This window comes from Podarcis raffonei, chromosome 1, assembly GCF_027172205.1.
Source record: "Podarcis raffonei isolate rPodRaf1 chromosome 1, rPodRaf1.pri, whole genome shotgun sequence".
In the NCBI taxonomy this organism is placed as follows: Eukaryota; Metazoa; Chordata; class Lepidosauria; order Squamata; family Lacertidae; genus Podarcis; species Podarcis raffonei.
In genome coordinates this window covers 76,807,188-76,821,116 of record NC_070602.1, presented here as the reverse complement: position 1 = coordinate 76,821,116, position 13,929 = coordinate 76,807,188, and the positions used below count along the sequence as shown (strand labels likewise).

The 13,929-nt window shown below is 42.4% G+C and overlaps 1 protein-coding gene across 1 annotated transcript; it reads left to right on the top strand.

The window, feature by feature from the left end:
• Positions 1–1,966: 1,966 nt before the first annotated feature.
• Positions 1,967–8,575, top strand: RPLP2 (ribosomal protein lateral stalk subunit P2). Its single transcript, XM_053394837.1, has 5 exons — positions 1,967–2,093; positions 3,420–3,543; positions 4,823–4,871; positions 7,631–7,726; positions 8,454–8,575. Exons 2-5 carry the CDS (start codon positions 3,421–3,423, stop codon positions 8,528–8,530), a joined length of 345 nt encoding a protein of 114 aa, XP_053250812.1. The 5' UTR covers positions 1,967–2,093; position 3,420; the 3' UTR covers positions 8,531–8,575.
• Positions 8,576–13,929: the final 5,354 nt, after the last annotated feature.

The following is a 13,929-nucleotide window of genomic DNA, read 5'->3' as shown; positions in this document are numbered from 1 at the left end:
ATTTACACATTCTGAAACTTGTCCTTTTGTCCCATGAATAATTTTGAAGATGAGTGATAATACTTTTATTTTATTGGATCATAGTGCTGGTTCTAGGAAGGAACATTAATAAAACACAATGGCATTCCTTTAGTCAGACCCAGTCAAATAATGCTAAGCCAAACCATGGCTTAGTGCAAATGTGCAAGCTCCTGGAGAGATCGTTGCCATGTTGCTTCTCCTCTGGTCCTATTGTGGCTGCAGTGCTGGGAGCTAAGGTTTGGCATGGCTTGGCATGTCATTTTCAAGCTCCTGGGTTGTCTTCTCCAGACTGAGAGAACAAATATTGCTAACAGTGCATTATTTGCTATGAGCCTGGCTTCTGATGGCATGCTAAGCCAAACCATGGCTTAACTCATAGTAGCACAGGAGGAACACAAGGAACAAAACAATCTCATTCTATTCTCCTGGAGCCTGCACAGTTATAGATGAATATTAAAACACAGTTTAGCTTAATTGGAAGCTGGTTTAGTGTATCTCACCCCTGACTAGTGTGGCTGCAGCCTCTCATACTTTCTCTTCTGCTGTACTTCCTTTGTGCATTGCTATTCATTGGCTCCTTTGAGAAACTGATGCTCTCCTTTGCCAAACTGCTCTTCGCATCATCATCATTTTAATAGCTGTTTCTTGAGAACCATAGTAGTTCTGGATCTAAGGGTCATGAGACCAAGAAACAGGATGAAGGCATGGGTGTAGAAAGGACTGGCCAAATTAATTGCTCTTTCTTGCTGTTTTAAATGATCGAGAGAATGGAGCAGTGCCCCTGTATGCAACAATTACAACATTAGCTTTTTTAGTTTAGAGAAAAGGCGACTCAAGGGGCAACATGACAGACGTATAAAATTCAGGATGCTATGGAGAAAGATGGTAGAAAAAAGATTTTCTTTGTCTCGCCTAATGTTAGAACTCAGAGACATCCAGTGAAGCTGAATGTTGAAAGATTCAGGACAGACAAAATAAAGTACCACTCTTTGCACAGCACATAGTTAATTAAACTCACGCCCATAAGAGGCAAGTGATGGCCAACAACTTGGATGACTTTAAAAGAGTGTTAAGAGAAATTAATGGAGGGCTGGGCTAGTAACCCTGATGGTTATGTTCTACTTCCAGTATCAGAGGCAGTATTCTTCTGAATACCAGCCACTGGAAACTGCAGGAGGGGAGAGTGCTCTCACACTCAGGTCCAGCTTGCTGGCTTCCCACAGGCATCTAGTTGGGCAAATCCCAGCTCTATGTGGAGATGCTGCGGACTGATCCTAGGACCTTCTGCATGCGAATCATATGCTCCTTCACTGAGGCACAGCCTTTCATGGGGCTTACTGGCAAGTCAGCGTACTTAGGACTGAAACACCCTTAGGGCTCAAAAGGTTACAGCAGTATATACCAAAAAAAATTAGTAAGCAGACAAAAAGGGGGACAGGTAAATGGTATGAGAAACTGCTCCTCAATGTTCACTTATGCAACAGTCCTCACACAGTTTCCTGGGAAGAAGCCCCATTGAGCTCAATTGATTTTACTTAGAAGGAAACGTATCTAGGTTCATATTGTTACTGAGTTTGAGAAACCTGCAGCGCAATCCTACGCATGTTTTCTCATAGGCAAGTCTACTCTATTCAGAAACATCGCCCAAGGCTGGCCGCCTTAAAGGGCTTAGTAACAGAAATGAAAACCGCAGGCTGTATTCACACAGCTATCGCGTAATTCAGAGCCGCCACCGCCACAGATCAAAGAAAATATAGCCTCTTTCCCTTCATAGGGCGCTTGCTGACGCCTCTAATCCCGAAACAGCAGTCGCAGAGACCGATTCCTCCCTATGGGCGTCGCTGGTGCCTCTAGTGACATGGCGGCTGCAAAGGCGGGCAGGAAGATTCTCACTTCCGTTTAGTGCTACGACCGTAAGGGCGCCGCTAACTATGCGGTTTCTGGTTGGCTATGCCTTGCGTCCAATGAGAAACCCGGTTGTTGGAGAGTACTGGGAAGAACCCCGCGCCGTAGGCTCCTCCCTTTCCTTTTTGCTATCGCCGTCGTAGAGAGCGCACGTCCAGAGGCCCGAAGTGAGTAGGCTTGGGGGGCTTCTTTTACTCTGCGCCCCCTTTTTTTGTAATGGATGCGTCTAGAACGTGCTTAGATTCCATCTCCACCGCCTGCCGTTGCGCGGGTTTATAAGCCGGGCAGCTTATAGGCGATACCATGTGGGCCAGGGTGGAGGGGGTGACATGGCGGCCATGTGCTTCCTGATCCAGGTTAGGGAAGGCCCGGCTGGGAAGGAGAGGAGCCTGTGATAGTGGTGGTCTGTGACGAAAGGATGCGGAGGGCATATCATACCCTAGAAACGGCGAAGGCGAAGGGAGTGCTTTAGAAGCCTCCCAGGCAAAAAGGGCGAGTGGAGGAGGTGGGGAGCAGCCCCCCCATTCCGATTTAAAATAAAAATTTAGAGATTGCAACAAGTGGGTGAAGATGCTTTTTTGCCCTGGTAAGCGACCGTAGTGCATTAGGTTTTCCCATTTCCGGCTTGTTCTGGCGATGGAGAGTTGAAACTTAAAATCTCAGCGGCATGGCGGCTTTGTCCAACGTGAATGTGGGAGTTGTGATGGTAGCACGTGTCTCCCGTGGGGGGGTTATTTTTAGAAGGCCCTGAAGTGAAATCGTGTTTTTTTTTATAGCCCCCCTTCCGCCCAAGTTAAATATTTTATTTGCAGTTGAGAGAACATATTGTGTGTTATAATGTAAGAAGAGGGTGCCTTATACCAAGTCAGGCTGTTTGTTCATCTGCCACAATATTGTCCAGTCGTGAATAGTGGTGGCACTGCAGTGTTTGGTAAAGAATAGTAGCATTCACTACTAGATCCTTTTTAAAATTAAAGTCATAATGTCAGGAATTGAACCTGGTGTTTTCTGCAGGCAAAGCATGTGCTCAAAATAGGAGTTACTTACTGGATGCCCCTAATATGGAATACATAAGGGTAGTTCTTAAGCATAGATATATCAAAAATTAAGAGGGCAGCTGTGCATACTCCCCTGGAACTTTACGTGGTATCATCCATTTTAAAACTCAATGGACTATCATATGTATTAAACACAGGAAAAATCATCTGCTGTTCAAATAAGTACCGTGGTACCTCTGGTTACGTACTTAATTCGTTCCGGAGGTCCGTTCTTAACCGGAAACTGTTCTTAACCTGAAGCACCACTTTAGCTAATGGGGCCTCCCACTGCTGCTGCGTGATTTCTGTTCTCATTCTGAGGCAAAGTTCTTAACCCGAGGTACTATTTCTGGGTTAGCGGAGTCTGTAACCTGAAGCGTATGTAACCCGAGATACCACTCTATCGGCCAATTTTATTTTTTTTTAAAAAAACCTGCCTTATTTTTTCTTTCCCAGAATGCGCTACGTTGCAGCTTACCTTCTTGCTGTCCTTGGGGGCAATGAGTCCCCAAGCTCAAAAGACTTAAAGAAAATTCTTGACAGTGTAGGCATTGAGACGGACGACGAACGTGTGAATAAGGTGAGTGACAGATAGGCGTGCAGTGTGGCATAAATGCCATTCATTGAAAAGACTACACTGGACCACAAGCCCCTTATCACCCAAAGAGAGACTACAAAATGAAGGCTTGAAGAATGTTGTTATTGGTTTCTATTTCACAAGTATTCTCTGGATATTTCCTGTGTACCTCTCAGCTGCTTTGGGGCTAACTTTCAGTGCCCAGAATGAATTGGAATAACTAATATTATACTGCATATCCTGTACTAATGAGACTTCCATTTGTATACTGAAGATCACAGGGTGATTTATAGTATTAAAACAAATGAGATCACAAAATACATAGAAAACAAACCAATAACCCCCTCTCCCACAAACATATTTCAGATACCATAGATTGTGTAAGCAGCCAAAGGCCTGGTTATAAAAGGCTTCTTCTGAGATAGATCTACAGTTCAGTGTTGCATCTTTCTTTGGCTTCTGGACTTAATGCCAACAGGAAGGAAGAGCAGATTGCAAGCTGCCATAGCTCAGTTCTGTGTGCGCTATATCTGTCTTTTCTAGTATTAAGATTGGGACAACTGGTAGTCATGCAGAATTTGTACAGCATAAAAAGAAATGCAAATTAAAGTTTTCTCTCTTGAACTTTACTATGGTAAACAACCTAAATGAGCTAATCAGCAATGAAAAAACACCTTTGCTTAATGAAAGGGTATCACTTTTGTAGACAGAAGGTTAATTTTTAAAAGTCCCATTGTTTTGGCTTGGTAGTTTTTCAGCCATTATTTGTAGTTTCTAACAACTTTCCCTGGTTTCAATCACTCCATGATAGACTTTGAAGAAATCTATCTGCCTTCTCAAAAGCCCAGCAAGCATAATGGGAAACTGATGATTTCCCCCACCCAAGGAAATATGGGGCTTGTATAAAAACAATTCAGTTATTTGAGTTCTTGACTCAGATGAGATTCCAGATGAACATCATGCTGTGCTTGGTAAGAGGTTATTTTATTCCCACTTGGATAGCTAATCTGCTTGACTGTAGCTAACCAAAAGTGCCCTGGGGATCACTATATTTTTTGTGCAAAGCTGCAATAATGCATCTGAGAAGATGGTAATCTCTTTCTGAGTTCAGTGTGGCACAGTGCAGTTTCCCCAGGGCAGCTCTAGGCAAGACCAATTGTATTTTTTAAAAAGTGTTTTGAGTTGCTTCAGTTTTGCAGCATTTTGGCCACAGTTGTTAATTCTTTAGTTCCCTGCACTTAAAACCTTTTTTAGGTAACACTTTTCAACTTGCTTCCCACAGGTCATTAGTGAGCTGAATGGAAAAAACATTGAAGATGTCATCTCCCAAGGTGAGTTTAAAATGGAGACAGGTTTGAAAGGGACCATGAGTCCCTCTTTGGCACTGAAGGTGCTGGGGCTGAGAGGTCACTAGTTCAAAGGTATTTAACTATTTTGCTTACAGCAGAGAGGGTTGTTGGGAGTGAAATTACCACAGCAACATGATTCAATCTTGAAATAGTCAAGTGGCCAAACTTTAATACTGTAGTTACTCAGCATAGCAAATGGCAATCCAGAGTGTAATCAATAAATATGTGTGGCATTAATGGAATATGCTTGGAAATGTAATGGGTCCATCCTAATTCCTACAGGCTCATGCTGGTGCCTGCTGGGTTTCGCTGGTGGACCACATTAATTTGGGGAAACCCTCATAAAAACAGGCACTTGTTGCCTATTTGTATAGAGGATGTTCTCAACAAATTGCTGTTTAAAAAGCAGCATTGCCTTCTGGGGGGGGGAATCTTGCTGGTTGAATGGGTCTCTGAAAAGAATAACAATTTCTGTCTTGCCAGTTTGCTCTATTAAAGTCTTCTGCTGCCATCTTGCTCCCTGTCCACCATGCCTCCTTCTGTGATAAAATAATGAAGCTATTTGTCCTAGTCCCAACTTCATACCCCTCTTCCATCTCCCTCAAGCTATCTTGCTTGGTGAGATGACCACCCTACTAGCATCCCCCCCGCATTTCTTTAATCCTGTCTGCCCCTCACCTCCTGGTCTTCTCCTTACATCTTAACACCAATATTTGGAATATATGGGTTGCATTTCAGGTATATATCAACATCCTCCTTCTTTACTGGCCAACTTTTTTCTGCCCTCTGCTTCTGGACTTTTGGAACATGCTGTGTATTTCCTAGTGTCTCATGTTTCTCTATTTCAATTTCTCTTTCCCTGTACAATCTCTGTGATATTGCTGATTGTGCCCTTTCCCACACCTTAGGTAGAACTCTTGTTATAGGCTGGTTCTTTTCCATCCTGTCTTCGTTGTTTGCTCACTGTTTCCATTGTTGGCAGTGCCTTCTGGACATACTGAGAATCTTCATGGCTTGTTCATTGGTCCCATGCTACTCATCATTTGCACACTTGGACAACTGTTTTTTTGTAAATTCAGCAGTAGCAGTATCACATATGCGCTGTCTTTCCATAGTAATCCATGCTCGAGGCAGCCCACAACACCAAAACATTTTACATAATTCACTAACAGTTACAAGCAGCCGTATGCTCAGTGAACTAATGAAAACATCTCATTGTGGACAAATATACAATGATAATAAATCCAACAGTAATATATGTATATTTTTGCTGGTAATCAAGTTGTGTGTGTGTATATATACATCATACACACAGCCCCTTGGATAGCCAACAAAAAATAATGCACATCCAAAAATAAATTTTGCCCCAGCAACAACAGTACCCCACCCTGTGGGTCCCTGGGCGTCCTGGGGAGCATGTCAAAGGTCTTCTTGTGCTCTTTGTAGCATCCACCTTGTAGACCAGCAGTGAAGCCTTGGCTTTATTTTGGATTGTTCCCTAACACCCCCCATTGTTAAGTCATGTCAATCAACATTGTAAAACATTCTGGTTTGGTCATCTCCCAACCTAATTATAGTAGGCTTCTATGTTGTTTCCCCTTGTCATTCTGCCCTCCACTCCATGTAGAACTCTATGCCACCCATTGAACTCCTCTTGAATGCCAGCACAGTGGCATTACCTCTCTTCCTGTGAAGCCCTTCTGAACCCCCCATCCTTGTGTGGTCACAGATGCCTCCTTTTTGTTTCCACTGGCAAAATGTTGGAACCTCCTTTCAGGAGGGACTTGCATCTTAGGCTATTAGGTGCCATATAAATTGTTGGTGCTGAATACATAGTCATAGTAACTACAATGATACGGCTGCTCCTGTTACTATAACAGCTATATCCTTGATTATCTGATAATGTTGATGTGTCTAGATGCCTGCAGGAAAACTGGTACAGCAAACTACAGGACTTGTTAATGCTTATATGAGGCCCTTTGTATTTGTTCTAAATAAAGGGTTTTTTTTGTACACTTAAATTACTTCTTGGCTCTGCTGTTACACATACTCTTTTCTGAGAATATGCTGAATGGTTATAAAATGTGTTTACTGTTCTGGCTCCAGGAATACCATGCAATTGTTTGGATTTATATTCCTAGAAACAAAGAACAGGCATTTCCCCCACTGACGTGCTTGTTCTCACAAGGGAAATAGTATATTGCCAACTTCCCTGGAACTGTTGGCATTAATTGGTAGCTAGTCTTTAAATCTCTAGGGTCCATTCATCATGTAACTTCTGTAGTTGCACAGTGTACTCCTTACCACAGTTCTAAGTTTGGCTTCATGCTGCTCTTGGGAACAAAACATTCCCACTGGTTGCATGGGAGAAGGGCACTGAAGGACCAGTTGGCCTGGTTTATATGCAGGAACTAGGCTGATAGAATATTAAGACTTCCTTTTCTAGCACCTGGTGTGAGTTTGGTGGTCAACTGAAGTTGATCACTGGTATTGTGTCAATAGCCTGTGGTATCTGATGTATTGGGGGCCAACAACCTGAGGCGCTTGTGACAAAACTGGTCTTCTAAAGTGCTAGGCAAAAGTTCATCCTTTTGTTCCTCCCTTTATCAGAAATGGACTGGGGTAGGAAGGGGAAAAGGGTTGGGCAGTAGGGAACAGTGCAGAATTGGGGGTTTGTCCTCTGGTTTCTCTCTCATTGGCTTCATACACAGTTCTTCATTTTCCTTGTTAATGTCCCCCAGGTAACAGCAAGCTTGCCAGCATGCCAGTTGGTGGGGCTGTAGCAGTTTCTGCTGGAGGTTCTGCTGCTCCTGCTGCAGGTGCTGCACCAGCAGCTGGTAAGTATAATGGATCATGAAAAGGAAGGTTGGGTGGGCGGGCAGGCATCAAGCGGGAGACTTCAATTTCACGTTGAGTAGCCACAACTCGTATGATAAGAGTTGTTACTTTGTTTGGAAACATTGCCCAGTTCGACATTAAAAATTAAAAAAATGTCTTGGCAATAGCTCTTCCAGTTGTAAGGAAAACATTATTGCAAGGTAATGTTCTAGCTCAGACTTCAGATACATTCTCTTCAGCTAAGATACTCTGATTTGGTATGGATGCTGAGACCCAGCGAATCTTCTCTGCTTTCTTTTTACCTTCCTTTTTGCTTATTTGCAGTAGGCAATGTTGGCATATTGTAACATGGGGTTATGAAGTGCAGTGAGACGACATACGGCCTACATGAGTGCTGAACCTAATACAACTTGTTGATGAGCAGTGTCTGCCTTCAGCTATTTGCATCATGACTTTGTTTGGATTTTCTTCTTCTAACTCCAGATTGGTTGACCCTCACACCTCATCTTTAAGGCAGCTGCAGTTGTAGTGGTGATGGGAACATGTGATGCTCTGGGTGTTTCCTGAGCTACAGCTTGCATCACCCCTTGCCATTGACCATGCTGGAGGGAGTTGAACAATGTCTGAGGGCCATAGATTCCCCACCACTAGTATATAGAATTAGCCTATAAAAATGCTGTTTTGAGAGTTGTCTGCTAAACTGTCTATATCTACTTGTCTTTTCAGCGGAGGAGAAGAAAGAAGAAAAGAAAGAAGAGTCTGAAGAATCTGATGATGATATGGGATTTGGGCTGTTCGATTAAACTTTTGTTGAGGGCTAATCTATAATAAAACTTGGTTAAAATATTGTTTTGTTGTGGCGTACTTGATAAGCTTCCTTGCTTTCTACATGTACAGTGTTCTGAATCATTTGGTAATTCTTTAGAAGTAGCATCTTGTGATAAAGTTACAACTCTTGTTATTGTTTTGTGAATTACGGATTTTCTAGAGTGGTTCAAAGCTGTTTGGTATTAACATAAAGTGAGCAATTTGATGTTATTTAACACTGCTAAGAAATTTAAAATAGGTTTTTCCGCAACAAAAAAGTTTTTGCAGTAACTAAAATATTTGGAAGAGAAATAGGCTGATAAGGATGTAGGCAGAGCCTTTTATAAAAACCAGGAGGCAGCTTGTTCATGCTTTTACACCTTAAATGTGATGCCTTAATCTGATATATGTCAGGTGTAGAGGCAGACAAGCTGATGCCTTTTACACAAATTTTGGTTCACTTTATAGAAATTGAGTAAGAGTGTTTCAAAATATGCATCAGACGCATTTTGAATTCAAAAGACTTCTAAAGGGTTAAATGTTCTTCTACAAAACTAATACTGAATTATGGTCAAATCAAGGAGCAGTATACAACCATGCAGAACTACCTCCTGGTTACCCAGACTTCACTATGTCTTACCTGTTCGGAGAAGTTTTTAAAAATTAGATTTTTGCTTTTATTGCTATAAACTTTGCTCTTCTGTGTTAGTATGAAATACAGAACCCCACGTGCCATGAAATATATTTAAAATACATTTAAATTAGGGTTGCCATATTTCAAAAAGTAAAAGTCTGGACACAATAGTTGAATAATTTTTTTTTTTTTGCAAGAACTCAAAAAAGGTGTGGGGGGTTTGCTGTTTTTTAGGAAAATCGGCAAAAAACCAACACTTCCAATATGGGGTGCCACATGTCCAGGTTTTCCCATACATTTTAACCACTTACGGAAAATTCCGCCTAGACACCATTTTCAACAGACTAATCCCAGCTATGTCCAGGGATTTCCGGATATATGTTAGACCTATTTAAATATATTTAGAATACAGGGCAGCTGAAATCCTCCAGCAGGTTTTCAACACCTGCTTTAAAGAGTGATGGCCATGGCAGAAAAATCAGTCCATGTAACACATGCATTGCATACACTCAATATTATACTGGCCCTTGCCTCCCAAATATGAAGTAGAAAAAATGGATATAGTAAAGTGATGGCCGAACCAAAGTGGCATAACCTCATAAATTGAAAAATTCTAATTTGAACCCAGATTGGTGCCGTTTGGTATCTTGTCTGTTTTGTGGCCTTCATGAAGCAAAATAATTGCACTACAGTTCTTCAAGTGACAGGGAGTGTAAAGTGAGCTAAGAGTTGGTAGGGACCCTGGGGGTCATCTGGTCCAGCCCCCTGCAATGCAGGAATATGCACCTGTCCCTTATGGGAATTAACCTGCAACCTTGGTGTTATCAGCACCACACTTGTGTCCAGTACCTTGGAATACAGATGTAGCTGACTTGGTCCACTCACCTAAGATAGGGTATTTTTTAATAATTTTTTTCTTGAAGACTGTTAGGAAACTTTTGAAAGTAGCATCCAGTAACACAACATACATAACTTTGCTTTAATACATAGGTATTGCACCATGTTACAAGAGATTATATAAAATGCAGCAATTATGTAAACGGAACTAGATACTTTGTCCTCGGAGTGCATATGCTTGTAAAAATGCAATGCACTGCATAAAAGGAAACTGCTGCCATAGAGTTCTAAATATTGGCACAGAAACAAAAACAGCTATAATAAGTGCCTTGGGCAAAGTGCAAAGGCAACCCTATAATGGACTATGGACTTCTTAGCTAGTCATGAGTAAAAGCTGGCTGGTTCCTAATTCCAGTGAAGTTGGGATATTTTTGCATCATATTTTTAAAAAGGATGGGAAAATTCTGTGACCACACTATAATGTTTTCATATGTAGGCAGCAAGCAAGGCATAGTTGTTTACATTTCTTTCAATGGGTTTGAGACAGCAGCAGGATCTTACTGAATAGGAGAGGTCTATTATGAGCTCCACTCACAGTGCCAGATATTCAGCCTATGAACAGGCATGTGACTTAAGGAATAATATACTGTAAATGAAAATATGGTTTAGAGAACACTGGTGTGGCTTCTGACTGAAAGAGCTGACTTTGGGAGAAATGCACACACCCCATTATTGTTTGTCCACCTCTCCCTCTTGTTTCTGTAGACTATTATCACAAAGGATTTCTAATCACATTCCCTGCCCCTCCTCTAGAGTCCAATGCTATTTATAAATAGACATAACAATATGTAGACAGAACAATATGTAAAATAATAACTTCAGCAGTGTTACTAAAACAAAGGTGTATTTCAGAGGATCAGAGTTGAATTCCAGAGATTCACTAGAGGCTCCAGGTAAAGTACACCTTTAATCTGTGGCTTGCTATTGATTACATTTCAGTTCTACAAGGTACCATTTCTCATATACGCTTACATAGATAGTTAGACCACTGCAACCACATACAACACAACCCACCTGCCATATCTAGTTACCTTCACGAGTCCAAACCTTTTGTTGAAAGTATTCCAGCTGGCCTAGGTATCAGTTTCATAAATTTTCTGCTTCCACTTTCTAACTTATAGTTTGACTGAAAACAAAGGGGTGGTAAAAGTAAATGGAAAGATGCTAAAACCCTATGAAGTGATCTTGGGTAGTAGGCATCTATAGGACCTTCAGGATTTTTGACAAATAATTGATACCTTTTATAATCACTGGAGAATTAGTACGTGGCCTCCAGTATACTGGACTACAACTCCCATCATCTGCGATGGTTTCATCTGCTAAATTTCAACTTGGAATGCAACTTAAAAGGCATGTCTGCATTGCCTCCCTAACACTCATTGGTGGGACAAACAGGATTGCTGAGGAATTATTTTAATTATTTCCTCCATTCCATTTCATGCTAGCATACAAGGAAAGGTAACAACTTGTAACTAATACATCATGTACTGATGTTGCTTAATAGCAAATGTCTCTTTAAAAGATCCCAATTAGTATAGATAATCTCAATTAGATTACCCAGTTAAATTATCCTTTGATAATTTACCAAATGAATTGCAGTGTTCATGCTGATAATTAACAGTACTAATCTGGCTGGTTCCTAATTCCAGTGAAGTTGGGATATTTTTGCATCATGTTTTTAAAAGGATGGGAAAATTCTGTGGCCACACTATAATGTTTTCATATGTAAGCAGCAAGCAAGGCATAGTTGTTTACATTTCTTTCAACGGGTTTGAGACAGCAGCAGGATCTTACTGAATAGGAGCAGCAGGATCTTACACTGGCTTTCAGTATTCTCATTTTGGCTGTAGACTTGCCAAAGATGAAGCCTGAGCACCAGGTTTCCTTCTCATTTTAGTTGATGTAGATTAAGTAGGCATTGATTTTATTTTCATTTTAGTATCACAGGCCAAACTGATGTGCAATGATTGAATCCACTGTAGGGAAGATGCAAAATGGATCAGGGTATCACTGCACGGGATGGGGGTGGTTATTTCATTGGAAAACATTCTTCCTACCCCTTGCTGCTAAGTGATGCAAATTTTCTGTGTAGAAAAAGATCCCAGCCCCCAGACCAGTGTCTCAAAAACAGAGCAGCCTGGAGAACATGGGAACTGGCTGTTCTCACTGTACATTAGTCCCTGAGGCCCCAATTTTAAAAAGAAATGGTTAACATCTGAATGCCTACTTTTGAAACACGGGCAGCATGATAAGCAAACAGTAAAGAAAAACAACAGGATCTCTCTAGGTAGCTTGCTACTATTTGGACAGAACCGCTAACCCAGACCTTTTCTGTCTAGTCTCTCTGTTCTAACAGATACACTGGGCTGGTTCACATATAATACTAAGCCAAACCATGGCCAAGCATGAATGAGTGAGTGAGGGGGTCACAGTCACCCTTCATTCTAGCAATGCTGCAAATGGAAATGACAACAAGTCTCATTACACTTGACCACTGGCTATAATGGCTAGTGAGAGTTGTAATCCAAGAACATTTGGAGGGTCACATGTTCCCCATCCCTGGTTTAAAGACCAACAGGTTTGTTGTGGCATACATTTTTATGAAACCAAGCCTGCTTTGCCACTTCATGCATCTGATTAAGTGGACTCTAACCCACCAAAGGATATGCTAAAATAAATCTGTTCGCTACAAAGGTGCTAATTAGAAGGCATTTTTCTTGCCAGCTTTTTTTTTTTTTTTTTTGCTGCAACAGACAAGCAGAGCAATCTAGTCATAGCTGTCAACCTTCCCTTTTTTTGCTGGAAATTCCCTTATTCCAGCTCCGTTTCCCGCTGCTTCCCGCTGCCATCCCAGATTGTTAGATATCCCGTACACTGTCCACGGGAGAGGTGAGGCTGCTGATCCCTTATTTTCGAGGCTGCTGATGCCTTATTTTCAAATCTGAAAGTTGACAGCTATGAATCTTGTACATGTTTACTAGTCTTAGGCCCACTGTGTTTTATGACACTTCCTAGTAAGTCTCACAAGCTGGAAGAAGGTCGTGGTGCAGTCGGGCAATTTTAGACTCCGGACTTACTGGTTTGATAGCTCTCCCATTTATTACTTCACCTCTTCGCAAATGCTACAGCATTTGGGGGACCCTCTTACTTCTCCTGCTGAGGAGGGGCCCCTAGCCGTGTCCTGAGAGCACCACCGGAAGATGGTCTAACTTTACTTCTCCCCAAAACCCCTTCCATAGCTGTCAACGTTTCCTTTTTTTAAGGGAAATTCCCTTATTCCGAATAGGATTCCTCTCAAGAAAAGGGAAAAGTTGACAGCTATGCTTAACACCCCAATCTCAGGTACGTTGATTTGGGACTGAGCTCCGTGGGGCTCTTTCTCAAGAAAACAAACGCAAGGAGACCACCCTCTTCTGAGCCTCGCCCTTCAAATCCCCGACCCCCAGCCTGGCAAACACAGCGGCCTTCCCTCTGCGCACCACATACGTACCCTTTAACCTCCAGTGTGTACACGCGCGTCACCATACACGCCTGAGGCAACCGCAATGCGCGAGACCTTCAAACTTGGCTTCCTGGGAAAGCCAGGAGCTCTCCCAAAACAAGCATATCTGGGTCGAAAGCTACAACAGCGGAGCTTGCGAAGAGGGCGCCCCCGCGATTGGATGCCGCCTCGGAACGCCCTCGAGCTTTCTGGGAAATACTCCCCAGCGGCGGGTTGCTGGAGCCGGTTGGCGAAGCCCGCCCAACCCCCGTCCTAGGCTGGTGCGCGCCCGTCCCCCGAAGGCTCCGACTCCACCTTCCGAGGGGGCGTGGAGAGTGTCGCCACCGCCTCTGCGCAGCAGCCATTAGCCGCTCGCTGGCGTC

What these genes read in the sequence shown, in the direction of transcription:
- RPLP2 (XM_053394837.1), top strand. Translation starts at nt 3,421, where the DNA reads ATGCGCTACGTTGCAGCTTACCTTCTTGCTGTCCTTGGGGGCAATGAG. An exon ending in ACGACGAACGTGTGAATAAG is followed by an intron (nt 3,544 to 4,822) that starts GTGAGTGACAGA and finishes TGCTTCCCACAG; the next exon opens with GTCATTAGTGAGCTGAATGG. An exon ending in TGAAGATGTCATCTCCCAAG is followed by an intron (nt 4,872 to 7,630) that starts GTGAGTTTAAAA and finishes AATGTCCCCCAG; the next exon opens with GTAACAGCAAGCTTGCCAGC.